Source organism: Monodelphis domestica, chromosome 7 (genome assembly GCF_027887165.1).
Source record: "Monodelphis domestica isolate mMonDom1 chromosome 7, mMonDom1.pri, whole genome shotgun sequence".
Classification (NCBI taxonomy): Eukaryota; Metazoa; Chordata; class Mammalia; order Didelphimorphia; family Didelphidae; genus Monodelphis; species Monodelphis domestica.
Genome location: NC_077233.1, coordinates 13,818,494 through 13,845,297, shown reverse-complemented (window position 1 = coordinate 13,845,297; position 26,804 = coordinate 13,818,494). Strand labels below are relative to the sequence as shown.

At 55.5% G+C, this 26,804-nt stretch overlaps 1 protein-coding gene across 27 annotated transcripts in view; it reads left to right on the top strand.

Moving 5' to 3' along the window:
• Nucleotides 1-26,804, top strand: part of LRRFIP2 (LRR binding FLII interacting protein 2) — a 94,709-nt gene that overhangs the window by 67,168 nt on the left and 737 nt on the right. For 10 of the 27 annotated variants that reach the window (XM_056804245.1, XM_056804236.1, XM_056804237.1 and 7 more), the window contains 12 exons: nucleotides 2,158-2,202; nucleotides 3,111-3,221; nucleotides 8,495-8,566; nucleotides 13,886-14,056; nucleotides 15,601-15,693; nucleotides 17,255-17,347; nucleotides 20,405-20,506; nucleotides 20,655-20,787; nucleotides 22,869-22,918; nucleotides 23,844-23,964; nucleotides 26,164-26,243; nucleotides 26,575-26,679. In XM_056804245.1, coding sequence (XP_056660223.1) covers nucleotides 2,158-2,202; nucleotides 3,111-3,221; nucleotides 8,495-8,566; nucleotides 13,886-14,056; nucleotides 15,601-15,693; nucleotides 17,255-17,347; nucleotides 20,405-20,506; nucleotides 20,655-20,787; nucleotides 22,869-22,918; nucleotides 23,844-23,964; nucleotides 26,164-26,243; nucleotides 26,575-26,679 — 1,176 coding nt within the window. The remainder of the gene's footprint in view (nucleotides 1-2,157; nucleotides 2,203-3,110; nucleotides 3,222-8,494; nucleotides 8,567-13,885; nucleotides 14,057-15,600; nucleotides 15,694-17,254; nucleotides 17,348-20,404; nucleotides 20,507-20,654; nucleotides 20,788-22,868; nucleotides 22,919-23,843; nucleotides 23,965-26,163; nucleotides 26,244-26,574; nucleotides 26,680-26,804) is intronic. The other 17 variants (XM_056804248.1, XM_056804244.1, XM_056804234.1 and 14 more) reach the window with 6 other exon arrangements.

Sequence of the window (26,804 nt, the reverse complement as noted above, 5' to 3'; positions counted from 1 at the left end):
GAAAAGATTCTATGTTCCCCTAATTTACTATCACTATATCTAAATCATATACCCATTTTGACCTTAGCTTGATACAGGGTGTGAGATATTGGTATCGTGACCTTTTCTTAAAGGGAAAAGGCAGCAGGTCTTGCTGGCCTTAGAGCTGGGATAGCGGGTCTAGGTCTGGCCCCTTTCCCTCCCAGGCTGGGTGATCCTGAGTGAGTCACCTTCTCAGGCAGCTCCGACCCGGACAGGCACCAGGCCTAATGGTAAGTCACAGATACTTAACCAGGACTAATAGCTTACTTATGTCTGCAGATCACTTGAAAGAGGTCCTCAGGACCTCTATAGGAGAGAAGTGCTGTTTTTAACCCCATTTTATGGATGGGAAAACCAGGACAGACCAATAAGGGATTTTCTCAGGATCTCACAGCTGGAAAGTATATGAACTCACATCTTTTTTCTTTTTAACCCTTAAGATCCAATCTCAGAATCAATCCTGTGTACTGATTCCAACACAGAAGAGGGGTGAGGGCTAGGTGATGGGGGTTAAGTGCCTGGCCCCGGGTCACACAGCCAGGAAGTGCCTGAGGCCAGATCTGAGCCCAGGACCTCCCATCTCTATCCCCTGAGCCACCCCGCTGCCCCCATGCCCATCTTCTTGACTCCAAGTCTCCACCGTGGGGGCTGAGCTGCATAAAATCAGCCATGCGAGCCCCCTCCCCAGAGCCCCCTGGTAGAGATTTTTCTGCTCACCGACTTAATGCTTGGCGCCGCATCTTCTCTAAGCACTACGCCCCGGAGGGGTGATCGCTCCCTTCGGTTTGCTTTGTTCCCAGCAGCTCTCTCTGGTTGGGGGCCACAGGGCTGGGGGCACACGTGACCGTATCGATCCTGAACCGAGTTCTGTTGGCATTCGGTAAGAGGCAGGCGGCGACAGTGGCCGGAACATCCTCGATGGCTCTGGGCGCCAGTTTCATCTTGCAGTCCTCGGGCCTCGGTGCCCCAGGCTCCATCGCATCAGGACGGGGTGAAGGGCAGGAGGGGCTCGGTGTCCCCAGACGGGGATTGTAGCTGCGCTGAGCTTGGGGCTCCTCCTGCCAGCCCCCCCGCCCCCCCGAACGAAGCTCCCGGAGGTCGGGGCGGTTTCCAGAGAGCATCCGAGGTGCTGGATAAGGGCTCACCCCTCCCATCGATCGGAGGCTGCTCTGACATCCTCAAGGTCCTGGGCAGTGGCCAGGACGCGAGCAGCCTCTGCTGCCCTGGCTTTTCTTGGTGGAAGGGCTGCGTGCGTGGCAGTGGGGCCCCCCGGGGGGAGCTGGCGCAGTCACTGCAGTGCGGCATGGCTGAGGCGGCGTTTCTGCCTCCCCTCCCGCAGCTGCCGCCCCGCCGCAGGCTGTGCTCAGCGGCCAGCATCCACGCCGGTGCCCTCCAGGGAGACCGGCTGCCCCAGCTCCTCACTGCCCATTCTGTGAGTGGGGCTTCCGGCCGGGGAACATTGACGTGCGTGTGGATTTGGGACGATGCTTGGAGCTTCGGGGTGCTCCCAAGGAGAGGTCAGGGCAGGCGCGCGGGAGCTACCGATCCAGGCCTGCAGCCGGCCGCAGGTTGGGTGGGTGGCCTGCAGGAGTCTGCGTGGCTTTAGTCACCAGAGACAGCCTGCCCGGCAGCTCCTGCACTAAGGTGGCACCAGGGCTGCCCAGGTCGGGGGGCGTCCGTGTGCAGACGAGGAATGCACAGATCTTGCCGGACATATTGGAGAGACTCTGCTGGGAGCAAGTGTCTTGGGGTGGAAACATTGGTTTCCCGCCCTTTGAGGAGTCCCAGGGGCTGGTTGTCTGCACGGCGTCTCGGGGGCCGGGCACGTGGGCCCGTCTCGCCTGGCTGGCTCGGGCACTGGGCCGCTGTGCTCGGCATGATGCTCGGCGCTGTCCACGTGGGCATCGCTAGTTTGCTTTTCTGTCGGCCCACCCTAGTTAGAGCCCCGTCGCCCTCGGCCGTTCCTTCCGTCCCTCCTCAGACTTGGTGCGTTTCCTTACAAGGCGTGCAGGCTTCTCCAGCCCGGCGTGTTGGCTTCAGGAGAGCGCGGGGGGCGCATCGCAGGGGAGGCCTGCATTCGCCCCGAAGCGGCACGGTGTGGCTCTTGCCTGATTTTCCCTTATTCTTCTTTTCCAGCTGGATGAAAAATGTGACAAGCAGTATGCTGAGGCTTACACCAGGGTGAGTACGCGAGCCGCCTTCAGGAGGTCTCCTCCACCTCCTGTCCTGTGGAGAGAGCTGCCCCTTCTTCCTTCTCCCCATCTCTGCTCCCTCTGTTCCTTTGGGGAATTGGGAGAGGTTGCAGAAGACTGCTCTTGCTGCGGGGGAATTCTTTCCCTCCAGCTCCTAGATTTGCCCTCCTACGCTGAGAGCTGGCAGGGAACAGAGGCCAGAAATGGGCCATGAGGAGCCCGGGCAGGCAGGGGCTGCCGCTTGGGCCCCCTGCAGACCCGTCACTCTTCTATTCCTTGGGAAATGGGCCTTGAATGATGAGCACATATCCTGTGGGAAGTGGGGTCCCCTGAGAGCCTTGAACAGGTTCCTGCACTTTGAGGTTATTTCTTCAGAGAAAGGAATTGCTCTCAGCATATTGCTTTGTGTTCACCCCCTGTCGGGTGTTCTGCTAGCTCCAGGCCCAGGATCTGCGGGAGGATTGGCTCTGTCCACCCAGAAAGACGGCTTGCTAACCTGCTCTTTAAACTAGAGCGCAGCCTCATTGCTTTGGGCTGTGAGAAGAAAGGCATCTGCGGACGGGGCTGGGCTCAGCCTCTGTGGGGAGCGCTGGGGGATGAGGATGGCCGAGCCTGGGATGGGGACTTCCCGTTCTGGGCCTCGACCGAAGGACAGGACTGGATTAAGTGACCTTCACGGTCTCTCCGGGCTCTAATTCTCTGATCTCAGCGTCTCGCGAATGCCATTTGGTGCCGTGTAGTCCAGTTCAGAAGGCCTTTCGGAAAGTCTCTCCAAATGCAGCCTCCCAGAATGCCATTTAGCCTCATGGCCGGAGTCCTGGCTACCTCCCCCCCTTCCCTGCCCCCACAGCAGGAGGACAGGGCGCTGTGTGACGCTCTCCTGTGTCTTCCTTCTAGCCTTCTTCTCGCAATTCTGCCACCACCCCCCTGAGTGGGAGCGCCTCCCGCCGCGGGAGCGGAGACACGGGCAGCCTTGTGGACCCGGACTCCTCGCTGAGTGACTTACGGGTAAGGGCGTGAGCAGAGCCCCCACGCTTCCCTTAGAGACGTGTGGCCTTTGGGAGCGAGGGCAAATCGCTGTTGGGGCTCCCCGGCTCTCACTTGGGCCGTTCCCCAAAAGCCCAGAGGAGCTCGGCTGGGGACCCCCCGGGGACTCGGCCTGCTTTGTGTTATGGATCCCTTTGGCCGTGTCGGCAGCTTCTGGAGCCCTTCGAGGTGACAAACTAAGACCCAGAAGATTTAGAAGGAATCCCTTATTCTGGAATAGCTTCAAAATGTTGTAAAAATTCATGGATTCCAGCTTAAGAACCCTCGAACTGAAATTTCCGTCAGTGCTGGCAGCCTGGGAGGCTGCCCCGCGGGGACAGAGGAGCGGGCACAGAGGAGCCGGGACAGAGGAGCCGGGACAGAGGAGCCGGGACAGGAGCGGGGACAGAGGAATGGGGACAGAGGAGCCGGGACAGAGGAGCCGGGACAGGAGAGGGGACAGAGGAGCGGGGACAGAGGAGCGGGGACAGAGGAACCGGGACAGGAGCGGGGACAGAGGAGCAGGGACCGAGGAGCGGGGACAGAGGAGCCGGGACAGGAGCGGGGACAGAGGAGAGGGGACAGAGGAGCGGGGACAGAGGAGCCGGGACAGGAGCGGGGACAGAGGAATGGGGACAGAGGAGCCGGGACAGAGGAGCCGGGACAGGAGAGGGGACAGAGGAGCGGGGACAGAGGAGCGGGGACAGAGGAACCGGGACAGGAGCGGGGACAGAGGAGCAGGGACCGAGGAGCGGGGACAGAGGAGCCGGGACAGGAGCGGGGACAGAGGAGAGGGGACAGAGGAGCGGGGACAGAGGAGCCGGGACAGGAGCGGGGACAGAGGAGCAGGGACCGAGGAGCGGGGACAGAGGAGCCGGGACAGGAGCGGGGACAGAGGAGAGGGGACAGAGGAGCCGGGACAGGAGCGGGGACAGAGGAGAGGGGACAGAGGAGCCGGGACAGGAGCGGGGACAGAGGAGCCGGGACAGGAGAGGGGACAGAGGAACGGGGACAGAGGAGCCGGGACAGGAGCGGGGACAGAGGAATGGGGACAGAGGAGCCGGGACAGAGGAGCCGGGACAGGAGAGGGGACAGAGGAGCGGGGACAGAGGAGCGGGGACAGAGGAACCGGGACAGGAGCGGGGACAGAGGAGCAGGGACCGAGGAGCGGGGACAGAGGAGCGGGGACAGAGGAGCGGGGACAGAGGAACCGGGACAGGAGCGGGGACAGAGGAGCAGGGACCGAGGAGCGGGGACAGAGGAGCGGGGACAGAGGAGCCGGGACAGGAGAGGGGACAGAGGAGCGGGGACAGAGGAGCGGGGACAGAGGAGCCGGGACAGGAGAGGGGACAGAGGAGCGGGGACAGAGGAGCGGGGACAGAGGAACCGGGACAGGAGCGGGGACAGAGGAGCAGGGACCGAGGAGCGGGGACAGAGGAGCGGGGACAGAGGAGCGGGGACAGAGGAACCGGGACAGGAGCGGGGACAGAGGAGCCGGGACAGAGGAGCGGGGACAGAGGAGCAGGGACCGAGGAGCGGGGACAGAGGAGCGGGGACAGAGGAGCGGGGACAGAGGAACCGGGACAGGAGCGGGGACAGAGGAGCCGGGACAGGAGCGGGGACAGAGGAGAGGGGACAGAGGAGCGGGGACAGAGGAGCGGGGACAGAGGAGCGGGGACAGAGGAGCGGGGACAGAGGAGAGGGGACAGAGGAGCGGGGACAGAGGAGCGGGGACAGAGGAACCGGGACAGGAGCGGGGACAGAGGAATGGGGACAGAGGAGCCGGGACAGAGGAGCCGGGACAGGAGAGGGGACAGAGGAGCGGGGACAGAGGAGCGGGGACAGAGGAACCGGGACAGGAGCGGGGACAGAGGAGCAGGGACCGAGGAGCGGGGACAGAGGAGCGGGGACAGAGGAGCGGGGACAGAGGAACCGGGACAGGAGCGGGGACAGAGGAGCAGGGACCGAGGAGCGGGGACAGAGGAGCGGGGACAGAGGAGCCGGGACAGGAGAGGGGACAGAGGAGCGGGGACAGAGGAGCGGGGACAGAGGAGCCGGGACAGGAGAGGGGACAGAGGAGCGGGGACAGAGGAGCGGGGACAGAGGAACCGGGACAGGAGCGGGGACAGAGGAGCAGGGACCGAGGAGCGGGGACAGAGGAGCGGGGACAGAGGAGCGGGGACAGAGGAACCGGGACAGGAGCGGGGACAGAGGAGCCGGGACAGAGGAGCGGGGACAGAGGAGCAGGGACCGAGGAGCGGGGACAGAGGAGCGGGGACAGAGGAGCGGGGACAGAGGAACCGGGACAGGAGCGGGGACAGAGGAGCCGGGACAGGAGCGGGGACAGAGGAGAGGGGACAGAGGAGCGGGGACAGAGGAGCGGGGACAGAGGAGCGGGGACAGAGGAGCGGGGACAGAGGAGCGGGGACAGAGGAGAGGGGACAGAGGAGCGGGGACAGAGGAGCGGGGACAGAGGAACCGGGACAGGAGCGGGGACAGAGGAGCAGGGACCGAGGAGCGGGGACAGAGGAGCCGGGACAGGAGCGGGGACAGAGGAGCGGGGACAGAGGAGCGGGGACAGAGGAGCGGGGACAGAGGAGCGGGGACAGAGGAGCGGGGACAGAGGAGCCGGGACAGGAGCGGGGACAGAGGAGCCGGGACAGAGGAGCGGGGACAGAGGAGCGGGGACAGAGGAGCGGGGACAGAGGAGCGGGGACAGAGGAACCGGGACAGGAGCGGGGACAGAGGAGCGGGGACCGAGGAGCGGGGACAGAGGAGCGGGGACAGAGGAGCGGGGACAGAGGAGCCGGGACAGGAGCGGGGACAGAGGAGCCGGGACAGAGGAGCGGGGACAGAGGAGCGGGGACAGAGGAGCGGGGACAGAGGAGCGGGGACAGAGGAACCGGGACAGGAGCGGGGACAGAGGAGCAGGGACCGAGGAGCGGGGACAGAGGAGCGGGGACAGAGGAGCGGGGACAGAGGAACCGGGACAGGAGCGGGGACAGAGGAGCCGGGACAGGAGCGGGGACAGAGGAGCGGGGACAGAGGAGCGGGGACAGAGGAGCGGGGACAGAGGAGCCGGGACAGGAGCGGGGACAGAGGAGCCGGGACAGAGGAGCGGGGACAGAGGAGCGGGGACAGAGGAGCGGGGACAGAGGAGCGGGGACAGAGGAACCGGGACAGGAGCAGGGACCGAGGAGCGGGGACAGAGGAGCGGGGACAGAGGAGCGGGGACAGAGGAACCGGGACAGGAGCGGGGACAGAGGAGCAGGGACCGAGGAGCGGGGACAGAGGAGCCGGGACAGGAGCGGGGACAGAGGAGCGGGGACAGAGGAGCGGGGACAGAGGAACCGGGACAGGAGCGGGGACAGAGGAGCCGGGACAGAGGAGAGGGGACAGAGGAGCGGGGACAGAGGAGCGGGGACAGAGGAGCGGGGACAGAGGAACCGGGACAGGAGCGGGGACAGAGGAGCCGGGACAGGAGCGGGGACAGAGGAGAGGGGACAGAGGAGCCGGGACAGGAGCGGGGACAGAGGAGAGGGGACAGAGGAGCGGGGACAGAGGAGCCGGGACAGGAGCGGGGACAGAGGAGCGGGGACAGAGGAGCGGGGACAGAGGAACCGGGACAGGAGCGGGGACAGAGGAGCGGGGACAGAGGAGCCGGGACAGAGGAGAGGGGACAGAGGAGCGGGGACAGAGGAGCGGGGACAGAGGAGCGGGGACAGAGGAACCGGGACAGGAGCGGGGACAGAGGAGCAGGGACTGAGGAGCCGGGACAGGAGCGGGGACAGAGGAGAGGGGACAGAGGAGCCGGGACAGGAGAGGGGACAGAGGAGCGGGGACAGAGGAGCGGGGACAGAGGAGCCGGGACAGAGGAGCCGGGACAGAGGAGCCGGGACAGAGGAGCGGGGACAGAGGAGCGGGGACAGAGGAGCCGGGACAGAGGAGCCGGGACAGAGGAGCCGGGACAGAGGAGCGGGGACAGAGGAGCCGGGACAGGAGAGGGGACAGAGGAACGGGGACAGAGGAACCGGGACAGAGGAGCGGGGACAGAGGAGCGGGGACAGAGGAGCCGGGACAGAGGAGCCGGGACAGGAGCGGGGACAGAGGAGCCGGGACAGAGGAGCGGGGACAGAGGAGCGGGGACAGAGGAGCCGGGACAGAGGAGCCGGGACAGAGGAGCCGGGACAGGAGAGGGGACAGAGGAACGGGGACAGAGGAGCGGGGACAGAGGAACGGGGACAGAGGAGCCGGGACAGAGGAGCGGGGACAGAGGAGCCGGGACAGAGGAGCCGGGACAGGAGAGGGGACAGAGGAACGGGGACAGAGGAGCGGGGACAGAGGAGAGGGGACAGAGGAACGGGGACAGAGGAGCCGGGACAGAGGAGCGGGGACAGAGGAGCGGGGACAGAGGAGCCGGGACAGAGGAGCCGGGACAGGAGCGGGGACAGAGGAGCCGGGACAGAGGAGCGGCACCTTTAGCCACAGCTCTCCAGGCTCTTCTCTGACCCTTTAACTGGGAGTGCAGGGCCAGGAGGGAAGAGGAGTCGCGCTCGCTGGCCGCTGAGCTTCCTGAAGGGCCTCCTCGATGAGCTCCTCTGCCACGCTGAGAAGAGGGCAGCCCGCTTTGGGGCCCTCGTCCAGCTCGCCCCGAGAGTCGCTGACCTCTCACAAGCGGGTCCCCCGCCCTCAGCGACCTCCCCGCTTCTCTCTGCGAGTTCAGCGTTTGAGAATCTACCCTAATCGGTGTACAGTGGCCGCGAGCTCCACTCGCCATGCTGTTTCGGGCATTGGACGGTCACGGATGTGAAGCCATTCCCCGGGGCTCCCTGTGCCAAAAGCTGGCTCAGCCAGCTGTGACGGCTGCTGTGAAGCCACAGAGGCGGGGCCTGGCCCTGGCCCTTGAGCGAGGCTGCTGTCAGAGGACAGGCCCCCTTAGAGGATGGGGAGAGTCTGCTGCCATAGAGGGAGGTACGGCCATGAGCACGGGACAACTGATGCCACTTTCAGCCCTGAGTTTAGCAGTGAAGATGATCAGGTGGACTGACCCCGAGGCCTTCGTCCTGCTCTTCTCCTGCTTGCCCTCCAGCCCTTTCCAGCCGTCTTGAGTAAAAGTTATGCTTGGCTTCCTTTCGTTTGTCTGGTATCAATCTGAAACGGGCAAAGCTTAATTCTTATTTCCTTTGGACAGTTTTAAGCTGTAAAATCTTTTTTCTGCATGATTTTCTGCAATGGTTTCTTCCTATGTCCTGCAGGATATCTATGATCTTAAGGACCAGATACAAGATGTAGAAGGGAGATACATGCAGGGACTTAAAGAGCTCAAGGTATCAGGGTTCTGGCTTTACCCCCAGCATGCTTTGCGTCTGAACCCCTGGACTATATGGTGCTTTTGACCCCTTGAGGGCTGACCTCATTGCACATAGCTTTACTAACCGTGTTTGTCTTTGAAGCATGTGCTTAACCCTCCCTCCTCCCCCGCACCCTTTCCCCTGAGGAAGGGGTACCCTTGGGTCAATGGTGAGATCATTGTCCTCAGGTCCTAGGCCTCTGGCCCCTATAGGAGCTGGTCAGAAGGCTGGTAGCCACATGGTTGCATTCATCACTTCCTTCACCCCTGCATAAGAATGAGGTTTTCAAGGACCATTAGAACATGGTTTTCATTGGGACTCAGTCTCTTAAAAAATAAAAAGAGGGGGCAGCTGGGTAGCTCAGTGGATGGAGAACCAGGCCTAGAGACAGGAGGTCCTAGGTTCGAATCCGGCCTCAGCCACTTCCCAGCTGTGTGACCCTGGACAAGTCACTTGACCCCCATTGCCTAGTCCTTACCACTCTTCTGCCTTGGAACCAATACACAGTGTTGATTCCAAGACAGAAGGGAAGGACTTTAAATAACAAATAAATAAATAAAAAGAAATATGGGTGCTGTGGTATAGGGGTTCACTTTGCCTTGAAAAAGCCAAACTTACAGGGTAAATATAAAAATATACCCTGTGTAATCCCAGCTACTGTTGGTAGTGTTAGAACTAGAGAAGACCCGAGAGAGAACTTCCAAGCCCTCATCTTACAGGGCTGTTGTCCAGTTCATAGTCTACTGGGAGAGGCAGTGTCTGAACAATCGTGTACAAAGGAGCTCTATACAGGGTAAATTGGAAATATCCAACAGGGAGAAGGTGCTAGCCAGAAGGGGGAGTGGGAGAGGCTTCCTGCTGAAGGTACGAGTTTATCTGAGGATGGGAAGAAGAACATTCCAGGCACAGGGACCATTAGAGAGCATATCCTAGATCAGGATGTGGAGGGGCTTGTGCTTGTGGGATCCATCAAAGGGGTCTGAGAAAGAACGTTCAGAGATGTATGAGGAGAACCAAGAGAACAGGGTTGGGAAACCTTAGAGAGAAGAATATGGAGGAGGAAAGGGTGATCAGCAGAGTTGGAGGGAGGCTGCTGAGAGACTGAGGACCGTGAGGATGGGGAGAAAGGCCACTGGGCTTGGTATTCAGGGATTGCTGTTAACTTTGGGGAGAGCAGTTAGGTCAGCAGTCAGAGTTCAAGACGAGGGTGGAGGCCCCTGGCTGAGACAGCCTTCTCAGAGGGTGGAGAGGTGGGGGATGCTGGTTCCTAGGGATGATTGGCTTAAGGGAGGAGAATTTTTGAATTTAACTTAAAATTTTTTTCAATGACAGTAGGACCAATTTTTGACAATTGTTTTCTGACATTTTGTGATTCAAATTCTTTTCCTCCCTCTCCCTCTTCTGAGGCAGTAAATAGTCTGATAGAGGTTATAGCAGTACTTTCATGCAGTAGAGATTTCCATACAGCTCATGCTGTGGCAGGAGACACATATCAAACATACTAGAGAAAGCTCATGAATCAGGAGATAAAGGATGGCCTCCTTTGATCTGCCCTCAGACTCACAGTTCTTTCTTCGACCATGGATGGCATTTTGTAGCAGGAGTTCCTTGGGGTATCTTGGAGCCTTTCTTTGCTGATAATGGTTTAGTCCTTCAGAGTCGATCACTGTATATACACTGTACTCCTGGCTCTTCTCACTTCACTTTGTATCAGTTCAGATAAGTCTTAACAGCTTTTTCTGAAGTCACCCTTTCTTTGTTTTCTATTACAACCATAAACCCCAGCTTATTCAACCATTCCCCAACTGATGAACACTCCCTCAGTTTCCAGTGCTTTGCCACTACAGAGCTGCTATAAATATTTTTGTACTACAGGCCCTTTCCCCCATCTCTGATCTCTTTGGGATACAGGTCCAAAGTGGTTTTGTTGAGTCCAAGGGCCTGAATACTTTGATGGGCTTTTGGGCATGGTTCCATATTGCTGGAGGGGAATCTTTTTGAGGATGGGCCTCATCCTTTGTAGACAGAAGGGAAGCAGCCAATAGATAAGGAGAGATTGAAGATAAGTAAGAGAGTGGGAATGATAGATAAGGCAATCTAGAAGAAATGGGATAGAATGGGACAACCCCTGCATAGAGGTGACAGTTTGACCAGAGAAGGATCCCCTCTTCATCTGGGAGAGGGACAGAAGACATCTGGGTGATGGGAGATGAGGAGGAGGAGAGAAGAGGGAGGATGGAGTAAAGCCAGAATTCAAACCCAGGGCTTTTGACTAAAAATTGTGTATTCTCTACATTAACTTCTCTGTCCTTACATTAGGAATTGAGGTTAAATATTTTAGCAGCTGTAAAAGCTTTAGAAAACTATGTCCTATTTGGAACTATGCCCAAAGGGCTTTAAAAAGACCGTCTGCCCTTTGATCCAGCCATACCATTGCTGGGTTTATACCCCAAAGAGATAAGGACAAAAACATTTATAGCCAGCCTTCAATTGGAGAATGGCTGAACAAATTGTGGTATCTGATGGTGATGGAATACTAGTGTGCTGAAAGGAGTAATGAACTGGAGGGATTCCATGTGAACTGGAATGACCTCTAGGAATTGATGCAGAGTGAAAGGAGCAGAACCAGGAGAACATTGTACACAGCCACAGATACATTGTAGCACAATCGAATATAATAGACTTCTCTACTAGCAGCAATGCAATGATCCAGGACAATTCTGAGGGACATAGGAGAAAGAATGTATCCACATTCAGAGGAAGAACTGTGGGAGTAGAAATGCAGAAGAAAAACAAGTGCTCAATCATATGAGTAGATGGAGATATGATTGGGGATGTAGATTCTAAGCAACCACCCCAGTGTGAATAGTAATAATATGGAAATAGGTCTTGATCAATGACATTTGTAAAATAGGGTGGGGAGTGAAAAAACATGAGTCATATAACCATGGGAAAATATTCTAAATTATTTAAATGAAATTTTTCAATCCAAAAAATGAAAGACAATGATGTCCTATAGGAGACCATTAAAGACTGCATTCCTAGAACGTTTGGAAAGCAATAAAATTGCAACTCATCTTCCAAGAAAAACTTGAAGCCAGGAGATGGATATAAGAAGGGTTAGCATATCAAACATCAGGGACAGCCAGTGAAAGGACCGAAAAGCAGGAGACGTGTTCTGTGTGTATGTGTGTCCCTGTCTTGTAGAGTACACAGGGAGGAGTAAAGTGTCAGATTGGCAACATAAGCAGGAAGCATCCTGGTTCTGAATGACTTAAAAAACCCAACAGGATTCCAGAAAGAAAGCAAACAAGAAAACAAAAACAGCTGCCACCTTATAGGCCTACTCTCCCATTTCTATAAAATGACAGCAGCCCCATCTCTGCACCGCCACGGAGCATCACAGCTGAAGCAGGAGCCCTGCTCAGTCGGATGCTAGCCACAATGCAAGGCTTCAAAGCGTCTTGCCACCATGATGGAGGAGGTTCACCGCAGAGTCTGAGGAAAGATTTTTGTTGGATGGGGGATGTTCCCCAAAGAAATTGTATTCACGGATGACATTGGTTGATTGCCAGTGCTCAAAAGTACCTATTGACACAGGAAAGACCTATCAGGGGAAACATTCCTGTGACCCAGACTTCTGCACAGGTCTGAATGGATGTCTCACAGAGCTTGTCCCGGAGAGCCAGGACACAGCTGGAGAGCTGACGATGATGTTCATTTACTGACCCTGAGCTTCCCAGAACAGCTCCCCATGATTGTCCTACCCCATCCCTGGTTCTTTCACCTCATGCTACAGCCTCCTTTAACAGTGCTGCCATTTTCCTCATTCTACCCGAGCTCAGCATTCCCTCCCCAACTCCATTCAGGTAGCTTCTGTGCCAAGGGCTTAGCAGAGAAGGAAGAGCAACTCCCCCAAAGAATACGAAGCAAGCAAGAGTGGGGTATCAAGTGGGAGAACATTGACTGAAAAAATTAGCAGCAGGACTCAGACTGGCTCCATTCTGAGGCGTGTGGGGAGCATCAGAGGTGGGGAAGACTCCAAGCTGAGCTTCAGGCACTTTCAGGAAAAGTTGCTAGTAACGGGGCAATTACAAAAACATCCCTCTAGCATCCTTCATAGGAAAGGAAGAAGCAGTTCCCCAGCCGCCATTTTAGAGATGGGAACAGGAGTCTTTGCGTCACTCTGAAACAGCTTTATTTTTATTATTAGTTATGCCGATACATTAGTCCTTGCCTTCCTCTATGGGAGGAACATGGAAGGCCCACGAGGATGTGGAATCCCAGAGCTAGAAGGAGCCCATCTTGTAGGTGGAATGAGATTTTTTCCTAATACTTTTGATGTACTTTCCATCCACCCACATTTTTCTGAACGTTGCATTATAGTCGGGCTTCCAGGTAGTGGTTTTCAGTGTATTTGCAAGCCCAGCCCTAGTACCTGAGCCATGAGCGTTATTAGAAGGCTTTTTACCCTGAAAGTTGCCTGTGGACAGAACTTTGATTCTTCTGCTATTGATGCCTGTATAATTTTCAGCTATATTTTTAGTTTTTTTATTTATGCCGTAGCTTTAGTAGGAAAAATGTCCCCAAGTAAGAATTTTACCTAAAATGGGGTAATGCGACTTTTTATGCAGAGAATTAAATGTAGAAGTTCTCAGTAGTTGAAGGGCGGTCATACTTTTACTGCTAGTGCTTATTTTTTTAGAAACTCCTCATTGACAGGCAATTAAAAATGGTTCCTAGCAGACAAGTTCATATAATAATTTAGAGCAACTAGCGTCACAGAAATATTGAGAAAATACTACAGATCCAAGTCAAATTCCAAGAGTTAGGAACTTGCTGTGAAGAGACAGCCCTACCTGCTTGTTAGTGAAACTTCCGGCGTGAATAGACACTGCCAGGGATCTGTGCACCCTCCATTCGACAAGTCATGCGTGCTGATGGCCATGTTGCGCCCCCGCCCCCCCCTGCCAGAAGGTCAGTCTTCCCTGTGGTTAGAGCAGAATGGCCCCAGGTGGGGTCAGCACAGGGACACCCCCCCCCCCCCAGGACAGTTCCTAGATCGTGGAGGGCTTCATTTCTGGCCTTAAAACTTCAGGAGTGATTTCAGGTTTCATGGAAATGTATGTGCATGTTCCAGAGTGAGGGAGACGCTAACATGCCCGTCTTCAGGAATGTGGATCTCCTGTGGCTCTTGGCCGTGTTTTCTGTTATCCGCTATCCCGGCCGGGGGTCCGTGGCAGCTGTGGGAAGCTCCCCTGGCTGGCCCTGATGCCCCTCTTCTCTTCTCCGCAGGATTCTCTGGCAGCCGTGGAGGAGAAATACAAGAAAGCCATGGTCTCCAATGCCCAGCTCGACAACGAGAAGAACAACTTGATCTACCAAGTGGACACGCTGAAGGACGTGCTCGAGGGCCAAGAAGAGCAGATGGCGGAATTCTACCGTGAGCATGAGGAGAAATCCAAGGTAAGCCTCCTCCATGGCTGCCCCGATCGCAGACTCGGGCTCCTTTGGCGGCAGACGGAACGTCTCTGCTTTCTTGAGATCCGTGAGGGGATGCAGGTGGAGGAAGGGCTTCTAGGACGTAGGAAGGGAAGGGTGCCGGGCCGGAGTGCGCTGTGGAAGCGTCTAGAAAGTGACCAGATGGGGCAGCTTAAACTAGGGGTTTGGGACTGCCGCACCCACTTCATCAAAGACTTTCGTGAATCCTTTTGTAAAGGCCATTCACTGGGGAAAAGAAAGACGAGACCCTGGAAGGGGACCTGGGACTGCATGTCTAAAGTCCTTTTTATTTTATTTTATTTTTTTAGTTTATAGGTCTAAAACAGAGGTGTCAGACACCAGCCCTCTGGGACTCTTGGGTACCCGTGAGGGACTTCATTTCTGTTTGAGTTAATACCACTATTGTAAAACATCCTAAAGAGAGCTGAATTAGTTTTAAAATTTATAACAAATCTAATTCAGTAGATAATGCCAGGGGTAGTAGCTAAGATGGCTCAGTGGATAGAGAGCCAGGCTGGGAGATGGGAGAAGTCCTGGGTTCAAATTTGGCCTTAGATACTTCCTAGCCATGTTGCCTTGGGCAAGTCACTTACCCTTCCCTAATTACCTAGCCCTTACAGCTTTTCTATCTTGGAACCAGTACCTAGTGTCATTTCTAAGGGCATCTTTTAAAAAATGACAACACCAAGCCCTTCCCCAAATGATCAGATACTCGAGTGTTGGCCCTTTGAGGGGTCTGAGTTACAATTCTTTAACAGTCTTTGAAGATCCTGGCTCTGTGGTTCAGAGACTTCATTAGGATTTCTCAGACTTTGTATTATTATTCCTTCCTGAGGCAAAAGGCTCAATTCCTTTATAAACAAAAGTTGCTAGGTGAAGTGGCCTTGGGAGGAGCTAGAGGTGATGAGATCCCCATTCTTTCCTCCTTATCCTCTGGGTTGTGACTGGTGCGAAGTGTTTCCCCCTTTTGTCCATCCCTGATCCCCTGGGCTGCCTCCATTCCAGGGGGATTGTGGTGGGCCTCCACTAGGGCCTCAGCCTGGCTTTCCCCTCGAGAGGGGGGACCTGGGAGCAGCCCCCTTCCTGAGAGTAAATCTGACTTCCTGGTGAAACTTGTCTCATGGCCCAGTACAATGGTTGACTTCCTCGTTTCGAGGTTAAAAGGGAATCCTTGGATGACGTCGGGCTAGCGTGTGCATAAGGCCCAGAGCGAGTGCCCGGTTCCTCATTTAGCACCATTTTCCACAGTGAATGTGACGTCCTGAGGAGGACATCATCTCCAGAACTCCGAGGCACCATCAGAAGCTTCTGGCTCATGAGCACGTTCCCATTGCGTTCACCAGAGCAGGGCCAGCGGGGGGAGGGGAAAGGCCCACTTTGAGGGTCTAAGAGACAAAGTCACCGCCGTGGTGATGTTCCTGAGGCAGAATTGGGTGCCTGGCTTCCAGGTGGCCTCCGTGAGGTATGGGCTGCGCCGTGGTGATGGGGTCTTGTCTATCTGTTAACAGGAGCTGGAACGGCAGAGGCATCTGTGCACGGTGCTACAGCACAAGATGGAGTTGCTCAAGGAGGGCCTGCGGCAACGGGATGAGCTTATTGAGGTAGGGGGTGCCTGGGGGGAGGGCTCGAGCCCCCAGGAACATGCTGGAGCCTCAGGCATGTTCTCTGGGTTCCCCTCTGTCCCCCAAGGGAGCCTGGGGAAGACCGCTGGACTCCATGGTTCTTGGTGCCCCACAAGCCTTTTCAGCTTAGAAGGGACACGTTGAAGGCTCTCCTTGTCTTTTTCTCTGGTTAGCATGAAGCCTCTCGTCCATGTCCTCCGTCCTGGTCATCAAAAGCAGACCTCTACTTGGATAGCTTCATTGTGGCCTTAGTGCTTAGCCTGCTGACCTTTCATCTTGATTTTCTCTCCTTTCCTAAATGGAGCAGCGACTTTCTAGACTTTGTGCGTCAGCAATGGCACTAGCGATTCTTAGACTGCCTGTCAGAGCCAGGTTCTCGGATAACTTGGGGCGATTTCGGGGTTCCAGTCATTGGGTTTCCCACTGACATGCCTGCCTCACAGCAGACTCAAGGGTGGCCACCGACAGACAGATGGGGTGTTCTCGGAAGGCTGGTCCCTCTGAGCCACTTCCAGAGACTTTCCCATCAGCCCCCACATGATCCTATTTGTCTTCCTCAAGCCTTTGTATCTGTGGCCCCTTAGAAAGCCCTGGTTTGTGAGATGGGTGAGCTCCGATACCTTCCAGATTTGTTGGGAGTCTTTTCTTCAGCATCTCCTTCAGGTCCTACCGCCCGCGGACGGTAAATGACTGTCCTTCTTTATACTTGGAGATCAGATGTCAGCAGGGCACACTTAGAGAAGGGAGCAGGGAACCATGCAGAGATCCCCATCCCGAGACACAGAGCCTGGCTGAGAGGATCCATGCCAGAGGACAACAGGGCCCCGCTCTCCCTTTGAAATCTTCCCTGATTGTAATTGGCCTCTGATGATTAACGGACTGCGTCACTCCCAGGAAGACAGTGTGGCCAAGATGAGAAAGGGCCCGGTCAATGGCGAAGTGTCTGCAAGGGCCCATTTTGTTGGTAATACAAGCGGAGACCAAAGGTGTTTGGGCCTCCCAGCCCTTTGCTCTCTCCAAAGGTCATGTATTTCTGCCTTTGATGGTCAATCCTCTGTCCTTGAGAAAGAAAGACTCGAGCTTCTGTCAGTAGACAGGAAACCTCTCCATCTGTGCCTAGAGAGTGGACACGGGTCCGAGGGACTCTGCCATCCCTCCTGCCCCACGGCTGTAGGCTGTTCTTGGCTCCTTTGTCCCATTTTGAAAGGAAGGAGGGAGGGGAGAAGAAAAGTCACCTGTCATGGCGCCAGCTGCCATCTTTGTTCTTGGCCCTCCCTTTTTTGGAGACATACAGAGTAATTGGTGTATGGTGATGGCCAGAACTCTACGCTTGGAGCTTGCTGGTTGGAGGGTTGGTCCTTTGGGTAGTGGGTGACCTTGAGGTGACCCTCTGCCCTTGGGAGCTCTCCTCCTCCTCCCACTGTGCTTCACACAGCCTTGTCCTTGGTCACCCCTTGCCATTTGGTTTCTTTTCTGGTTTCCTTGCCCCCCTTGCCTCCTGTTTTCTTTCTGCTTCTTGGTTATTTCTTTTCCCCTGCAGGAGAAGCTCTGCATGCAGCAGAGAATAGACACCATAACCAAAGAGTTGTTTGACCTCCAGGAGACACTTATTTGGAAAGATAAAAAAATTGGGGTAGGAGAAGAAATTGGGCTTTGGGGAAAGTTGGATGGTTTGGAACAGACCAATATGGCTTTCGTGTTTCATTTCCTAAAAGAAAATGTTCCCTGTGATTGTACCCACGTATTCAGTCATCATCAGACGTGAGCCTAGGCCCCCAGAAGGACCACTTAGCAGATACCGCTTAGGGCTAGAGTGCCAGGGCAGAGCCAGCCTGGGTTTGGACCATTCCATGGCCAGCCACGGGGCCTGCCAAGAGATGAGGCACAGAATGGGAAGCTTGTGGCTGAGGTAGGAAGATTTAAGAGACCCCCCGGAACCGGAAGTCAACCTGAAGCCTCCATTTCAATGTAAGAGGGTCCAGCAGGCTCGCTTTTTACCTTTCACTTTGATTGGCCATCAGGGGCCATCTTGGCAGCAAAACCCTTCAGTCAGTAAAAAGGGAGAACATTCTCAGGTGGGTTTTGGCACTTCCGTGGCTGTCTGCTGTTACTTTAAATGGCATCTGTCCGAAAGGGGCCCCTTTGGGAGTAAAAGTCCGGAGAACTCTTCAGGGCCGCTGATGACAACAGAGTTAGGACTTGCGGCCCCCGGCATTCCTCAAAGTGAACTGATGAGTTTTCTTAACTCAAGGGGAATTTTTGTCCTGAGGGCCGTGGGGGGGTCTGCTTACATGAAAGAAGCTGTAAATCCCCATTTACCAGATACACGCCTGATGCTTTGGATTTAGATGCTTAGTGAGTTTACCGGGCCAAAGTTCAGTGTGGGCCTGGCTCTGTCCTCTGCTCTCCTTCCCACCCTCCTCCACTGCTCTGCTGCAGAAGGCATGCTAAGGCTGCCCACTGCACCTGCCCAACCAGGTCAGATTCTTCGAGGAGGAAGGCCCTTTTTCTTCAACCCTTACTTTCTGCCCGAGGAACAACTCCAAAATAGAAGGCAAGGGCTGGACAAGCAGTAAGGTTAAGCGACGTGTCCGGTGACAGCTAGGAAGTGGCTGAGGTCCTCCTGCCTCCAGGCCTCCTGTTCTATCCATTGAGCCACCTCGCTGCCCTGAGAAAGTTTTTTTCTCCAGTGGGGGAAGATTTATGAAGGGTTTGACTTTCCTTGTAGAAAACCTTGTACACACTGGCTTCTGCCTGCCATATGCCTTGTTCTCCAGCCTTTACCATGATAGAATCTGAGGCTAGAGAGAAGACCGGACTCAAGGAGCAAGTACTTTGATTTTTAAGACCGTTCTATTTCCCAAGGCATTGCTTATTTGCAAGCACAAGAGCCGTGGTAATATGGCCAGCATGGTACTGACTTGGTATGTCAGGCCGGTTTTAGTTTCTTTGATTCCATCATCAGGTATTTTAGGAGATTTCAAACTTCCTGGTGAAATGCATGAACACCTTTTTCTATTCCACCTGCCATTATGGGAAAATAAAAGTGCAAGTCCATTAAAAAACAAACAAACAAGCACCTACCACACACACTGCAAAAGAGACGTGGGGCCAGGCTTCCCTACCCTTCCTGCCGCCATATTGGTCTGTTCCTACATAACCCTTCCTGCCGCCATATTGGTCTGTTCCTACATAACCCTTCCTGCCGCCATATTGGTCTGTTCCTACATAACCCTTCCTGCCGCCATATTGGTCTGTTCCTACATAACCATGCATGAAGACAGCCTTCCTCTAGGAGTTGTCTCAGAAAAGCATGTTGTTGGCTTAGTGGCCCTCGTCCCATTGACAGAATTGCATGTTCTGCATGAAGCTGGGCACCAAGATATTCTCAGCCGAGGCCAGGCTTGTGGGGAACTTCCAACAGATATAGGAAAGCTCCTTTGTGGCTTCATTGGGAGACCTGCTGGGATGCCCCCTTCGAGTCCCAGACACTGACTTAGTGCTGAGCAGAGCCGCCCTGCCCTCAGGAGCTTCCTGCTCCCAGCGCCACGTCTGTCTGGCTGGGGGCTGCTAGTCAAAGGAACTGTGGAAGGGGCGTTAGTCTGTGTTCTGACCTGCCATTCCAGGGCTGAGCTGCTGCTAAGTGGTCTGAGGGTCCTACTGACCCCTTTGCTGAGAGGGCTGGAGGGGCTTTTCAGTGCCGACGTCCCTGCCAGCCATGCTGGGCGAGTGGTGTCTGGGAGGGGGTCCCGGGGTGCCAGGCTGGCTGGGCCTGCTCTGCCTTCCTCTGGGAGGGCACCAGGTGGGTCAGGGGGCCGCGGGAGGCTCAGTGGTGCTGCAGCTCGGCATTGCCTGCCCGTTGCAGAAGGGAGGCGCTGGCCATTTCAAAGCAGAGCTTGTTATGTGAGAAAAATAAACAAGGATGTGGTTGTTTTATTGGCCAAAGTAAATTGCACCAACCCCACGCCAAGTGCCACCCTGGGGATCTGAAAAGCCCCCGAGGCAGCCAGCCCAGGCCCTGGGATACAAGCTAACGTAATTAAGCAGCTCATTAGAGGGGGGAGCACTTTCTGCCCGAGCAGGGGCTAGTTGTAGGATTGGGGGCCGTGAGGCCATGTCCAGGTTGGCCAGCCCATCTGCGGTTGCTGGGATGTTGTGGGCCTCAGAAACCAGAGGGAAATGGTTTCGCCCAACAAATGCTGGTGATCTTTCTTGATTGTTAAAATCCTAACGATAGCAGACCCAGAGCACCACCGGGTGCCCTGAGCTGACCGCACCAGCCCATCTCCTCAGAGGCCCCCCACGAGCCCACAGGTGGGTGGCAGATGGAGGGGAAGGGCCTCTCGCAGGCTCCCACAGCTGGCGGGTGTCCGAGGCCAGACCCGAGTTCCCCCATCACACCCCCTTGCTGCCTCACCCCGTCACATCCCCCGACTTTGAGCGAAGTCAGCCAGGAGAACTAGAGTGGGCCGTGAATCTAAGCCCGTCTTCACCTTCCTCTTCCCATTCTTCCTGGTCTGGAAGAGAAGGCGAGCATGCTGCGTGCTCAGTGTGGGCATGTGTGTGAGCATGGCCTTGATGGCGAGCTTGTGCATGAGAGCTCTGCCCGTGCCCCACCAGGCTCCGGGGCCCCCCCCTCCGCTCTCTGTCACTTTCTCTCTTCTCTCCCTGTGGCTCGAACCCACCTCAGGCCCTAGAGAGGCAGAAAGAGTCCTTTGACTGCCTTAGGAATGAGCGAGATGCGCTCAGAGAGGAATTGACTGAGCTGAAGGATACCCTGCAGACCAGACAGGTAGGTGAGCTTCGTCCGGCCGCGGGCAGCACTCACGGACGGGCCCATCGGGCGCCCAGGCCCTGCTCCTGCGGCCTGCCGAATTACCGGACGTCTCCTGTCCTCGTGTGCTCTCAATCGTGACCTGCGTCGGTTTGTTTTCTTTCAGAAACACGGCTTGGTTATAATCCCCGATGGCACTCCGAATGGCGACGTCGGCCATGAGCCCGTGGTGGGCGCCATCACTGTGGTGTCTCAGGAAGCAGCCCAGGTCTTGGAGTCCGCAGGGGAAGGGCCTCTAGGTAAGGGCCAGGTGGGATGCCCCGGGGGAGCTGGGCCTCTGCAGAAGTGTGGCGGGAGTCCACGTGCCATCCTACGGCCCACGTGCCGGCCTGAGGGCCCCTCAGGTCCCACCCCCCGAAGCAGCCCATGATCGTGTGTCTTTAGTAAGCTCCTGGCCACAGACAGCCTGGGTGGTTGGTTGGTTATTCAAGCCCTCCCCTTCGGTCCTAGAATCCACTTTAAGTGCTGGTTCCAAGACAGGAGAGCAGTAAGGACTAGACAATGGGGCTAACACAGTGGCTGAGGCCAGATCGGAACCCAGGATGTCCCATCTCTCGGCCTGAGATAAACTGTTCTAAGTAGGATTCCATCGTGATCTGTAGGGTTGAGTACCTTCTGCCTGCTGCATGATGTTTGATAAAGAAAGGGAGTAGCCATAGAGACTGACATGGGGGGCCAAGTGATGCTGTCCTTCATCATTTCAAAGAAATTGGAGATGTTGTGGGGCACAAGAGAAGCTTGGCAGGGACCACAGCAGGGGGAAGGTACAGCCAGGTAAAGTGAATCCAAGGGGGCCTTTGGCAAAAGAGGGGGATGAGGTCATAAATTAGGACGGGGCAGGGGTGAGAGAAGAGAAACAAGTGGCCCCTCTATGGGTCTGAGGTTTGTAGGAGAAATGCCCACAGGTGCATTGCCCCCAGGCCAGAGCCGCCAGGCTGCCACCACCGAGGAAGATTTTCAATTTTGGCTGCTCACTTCTGCTTCTTCCTGTTGTAGTTGTGGGGGAACCAGCCCCCTTTCCATATACTTCTTTCTTTTGTTTCTTTTTAAAAAGTCTCCTTCTCCCTCTCTGCCCATTCCCCCTTTTCATTGAGAGAAGGATGAGGGCCTGGATCTGATCTCTGAAGTCCCCTCTCACACTTGTCATATTCCCTGTGTAAGGGTTAAATTTAATGGTTGGACAATAATTTTATGAAATTATATGGTCGCCAATATTCACTATATCTTGAGTCAGAAATTTATTTATAAATATTTACAAAATGGAGAGGAAACAATAAAGTAGATAAATGTGAAGAGGTTAGAGAAGTTATCTATCCTATCCACCTAAATGTTACTCTGAGTCTGCTTAATCCAGACAGAGATTAATTAGCTCTTAACCAGGAAGGCTGGTGGTAAGTAACCCCATAGCCTTCTCCAAGATGGAAGCTAGTCTCTTAGGAAACTAGGAAAGGAGTCAGCCTTTTACTCACCCAACGAAGTAGTCCAGGAGTCAAGAGTTTAAGTTGAAGCTGAGCTCCAAGGCCATGATCCAAGGCACAGTCTCCAGGGAAGCTCCCTCAAAGAGTCTCCCCACTCAGAAGACTATCTCCAGAAGACAATCTCTTCCAACTATCTTCTCAAAGACAATCTGCTCTGGGGGAGTTCAGGGCTTGTTTTTTCTGATGACTCTTTGTCTCTGCCCCTCTTCACAGGGGCCAATCAGTTTCCAAATTGTCTGGCCCTGCCCAGGGGGCAGTGTCTGTGGGATGGACTTCTTACCTTCTGAAGCTTAAGTTCTCATCTAAGGGTGTGAATTTTCTAAAACTCACCTTCTGGAGAGATGAATACTCCTTCTGACTGATTGAGTTTCTGAGGGTGTGAATTCACCAAGTGGTTTGAGCTCCTCCACCTAGTTCAAGCTTGTTTTGATTCAATCAAAAGGTAGACAAAGGAGAGTTCATCCTGTCTCCACAATCTAGTGAGGTACTTTAGTGTTAACTCAGGATAGACCATAAAGAATTCTCTTTCACACCTGTGTCATTCTTGCTTAGTGTCCTTTGGACATGAGCAGTCTCTGGAGGCTCTTGGGTTAACTTTCTTCCTACTGAAGGGATGATGCCCTTTTTAAAGCAGGAAATAGTCACCTTTAGTCATATGGGCTGTGAAATGAAAAATTCTTGGCACTGAGATTGTGTTGGGTTTTGGGGAAGTTCTGTCTGTGGTACAGGAATAGGTCTGAAGATTTGTGAGATTCTGTATTGTAATAGCCACATCACCTATTAAATAGCACAAAAAATTAGAATTCCACTGTCTTTCTTTCTTGTTTTTTGGTTTGTCTTAGATGTGAGGCTACGGAAACTTGCTGGAGAAAAAGAGGAGCTCCTATCCCAGGTAAAGACTGAATTCTTTCTGTTGTACTTTATGGCACTTGTCTTATGTCTTTATGGTACTTGTCTTAACAAGGAGAGGAAAGAGTCCTGGGTTCAAGGTTCAAAGTTCAGCTCTACTAGACACTGACTTGTGTGACCTTGGACAAGTCCCTCAAACCTGGAGGCCTTTGTTTTCTCTTCTAAAGAAGGTAGAGTTTGAACTAGACACCCTACAGGCCTGGACTTCAGATAGGATTGAGACCCTCCCAATAACTCTAATGTTCCCCGATTAAAAAGGAGGGGGAAAAAAACTGCTTTTCTAAGGGGATCATCACAGTCCTCTGTTTTTTTCTCTTTCCAAGATGAGTCAGAAAAGGGCCTCTTTCCTCCTCTTTGTAATTTGTTGGATGAATTTAGCCAGACCCAACCACAAACCCACTGGGAGTAGAGCCTTGTACCCTGGGTCTCTGCAATGAGCCCCTCTCATAGGCAGGGCAGCACAGCACGGCCCCCCATGGGGCTGCTTTCTGGCTCCCTCCAACTCCTTGGGGTCATCTCAGGAGTCTTAGAGCAAAGGTTTCTGTGGACTTTGGGCACTTGAAGCACCCTCACATCCCAAGCCTGCTGGGTACGTTAGCCACTGAGTGAGGAGTCACAAAGCAAGAATGCAGCCCTCCAGGTATTTGCAGCCAGACAGGCTTTCCTTCCCGCAACAACTCTTCCCTCTTGGTCTCCTTGAGTCATGAGGGTGCTCATGGCTTGGCCAGGGCCCTCTGCAGCGGCCCTCAAAGTGATGCCAGGGCCTCCCCCTTCAGAAAGAGCCGGGTGGCCTCATGAGGCCCATGATTCTCTGCACGAGCCAAGCGCTCAGAGCCTGGCTTTCTCCTGCGACCGTCCTCTTGGCCGACTCTAGCATTACGGTGTCTGTCTGTCTGTCCTCATTTCAGATCAGAAAGCTAAAACTGCAGCTGGAAGAAGAAAGGCAGAAGTACTCCCGGCACGACGGGACTTTTGGAGACCTGGGAGGCCTGGAGAATGGGGCCGACTTGCAGTTCATTGAAATGCAGAGTATGTGTCAGACCAAGGGTTCTGGGCAGGGCTGAGCTCCTTGTCCATGTCACGGGGCAGCACCAGGCTCACAAGGCCCAGAGGGAGCACTGTGGGGGCTGCCGTGGGAGCATCTCACCATCCCCTGGAAAGCCTGTGTCTCCGGGGCTCTCCGCAGATCCTGGAGCACCCTCTGGGGCTCAGTCTGGGATGTGTGGAAGGAGTCCTTTTGGGAGAGAGTCCTGTAGGCTGGTCTGGGGCCTTTTCATTGTCCAAAGAGGAATCACAGCCAAACTGGTGATCAAGGTCATCTGCTGAAGGAATTTGTCAGGGAAAGGCTGCCCGCTGGCTTCTCATGCTTTCATTAAGGATCCCTGACGTGGTGTTGAGATGTGAAGCTAGACATAGACACTGCCATGGACACACGTGCAGATATACATACATACATACATACATACATACATACATACATACATACATACATACCCACATGTACACTATGCCCCCCCCCGACTCTGTCTGTCTCTTCTTCCCTCTCTCCATCTCTTTCCCTCTCCTTGTGTGTCTCCATGTCTCTCTCTCTGACCCTCTCCCTCCCTCTGTCTCTCTCTCTCTCTTTCTCTGTCTATCTCTCTCTGTCTCCCTTCCTCCCTCTGTTCCTCTCTTTCTCTCTCCATCTCTCCCTTCTCTCTCTCTCTCTCTCCCCCTCTCTCTCTCCATCTCTCCCTTCTCTCTCTCTGTCTCTCTCTGTCTCTCTGTCTCTCTCCCCCTCTGTCTCTCTCTTTCCCCCTCTGTCTCTCTCTCTCCATCTCTCTCTCTCTCTTTCTTCCTCTTTCCCTTTCCCTCTCCCTCCCCCCCCCCCCCCTGCTCCTGGCCCAACCTTTTCCATGGGCGCTTGCCTGGCACACACAACCCCCCGGGATGCCCTCTGTGCCATGCTGGGAGCAGGCCGGAGATGGGGGATTCCCCGTGTGCCGTTGGCTGTCTTGTCACACGTTCAGTTGAAGAGATGTGACTTTTTTAGGTTAGGTTGTTTTTTTAATGGCCAGCTTTGATGCAGGGAAAGTGATTGTATTCTTCCATTGTATCCCAACACTCAAAAGTACCTTAAAGTAATTAATTCAGAAAAACCATAAGATTCGGAGAATGACAACCCCGAGGGGAGAGTAAGTATTCCCTCGGTGGGGTGGCAGCAGGGCAGACATTGGCCCGGAGAAGGGATGTTCCTGCTCCTCTTCCTTCTTCCTTCAGCATCATGCTGGAGGCGTGAGCTGTCTCAGGCCGGATTCAGGATAGGCTGAGCAGTGGGAGATGGGGAAGAGCAGGATGGGGGTTTCCTGCAGGAGCTCCTGCAGCGATAGCCCCCACCCCCACCCCCGTCACACCCGCCCTCGAAGCTCCGTGTTTGTATCTTTGGAGGTTTGTGCCGGTGACGCGGCCGAGAGACTTCTCGAGGCCTGGCTGTGGCGTAGCTTGTGTGACCTCCCTTTGTCACATGTCCTCAGAGCCGGGCTCTGCGCTGTTGAGGCTGTCCCCGGGCGGGCCCTCCCTTGAAGCGGGCCGCCTCCGAGCCGCCGAGGCCCTCGTCCCTCTCTGCCTTCTTATTGGGAGGGTCCGATCCACAGTGGAGCTTCTTCAGCGAGCGGCATCGTCCTGGAGAGGCCCCAGGAATGCTGAGCGGCCGTGCCGGGGGCAGAGCACGCCCAGGACGGCGTCCTTCCCAGCATAGGCTCTGGCATCCCTCTGGGGGCCCCTCTGATGGAGGGAGGGCAGGAGGCCGAGTTCCAGCCCAGTCTCGGCCGCTCCCTGGCTGTGGACCCTGACTGAGTCCCTTCTCTGTGTGCCTCACCTGTGAAATGGGCAGAATTGCAGCCATTCCCTCCCAGGGTTCTTGTGCCAAGTGCTTTGCCCCCCTCGGCCCAGCCTTGGAGTCTGGCCCGCTGTCCCGGCCCTCTTCAGAGCAGACATCGCCCTGCCTGGGCACAGCGAGCGCTGTGTGGGAGGCCCCCTCTTCCCTCAAGAGAGATGCCAAGGAGGCGGGCACCTCCTCTGGGCATCGGGGCTGGCAGCAGCAGGCCAGGCGAGAGGGTCCGGTTTGGCTAGAATGAGCCGTGTGAATGGGGCCAGCGTCAGGCCTCCGTGCCACGCGCGGGGAGACGCTCCCCCTGGCGCACACGCCGCGGCCTTCGAGGCCTGATTCGTCGTTGTTTCCTGTTCCAGGAGATGCCAACAGACAGATCAGCGAATACAAATTCAAACTCTCCAAAGCGGAGCAAGATATGACGACCATGGAACAGAACGTAAGCGTGTGTCCCCCCCGGCCCCCCCGGCCTCGTCCACGGGTACCCCAAGCCCCGCCCCCGCCTCCTCCTTCTGCCTACAGGATTCCCTCCCGGTTTTCTGGGTTCTGCCCTTCGCCCAGGACATGGCGCGTCCCCACGACGCCCCGAACCCCTCCGTGTTTGCCAGGAGCCCCCTCCAAGGCTGGCTCTAGAGCCGACGGAGAGTTCCCCGGCGGCCCAGCCTGGGATGCCAGCGGGCGACGCTCAGGCCCTTGGTGGGAGCCAGGCTTCTCCCGCCCTGCCGGGCCGGGGGCCGCTGATGCCCCTCACAGGCGCCTCCTCCTTTCAGATCGGGAGGCTGGAAGGGCAGGTGGCCAGGTACAAGACGGCCGCCGAGAACGCGGAGAAAGTGGAGGACGAGCTCAAGGCAGACAAGAGGAAGCTTCAGCGCGAGGTGCTTGTTTTGGGGGGCTCCGGGATGGCAGGGGGGAGGGCAGATGCCGCCTTTTGGAAGGCCGTTCCTCGGGGGTCCTCCCGCCCCAAAGGTGCTCCTTCCAGCCAGAGCCCCCCCGGCTGGAC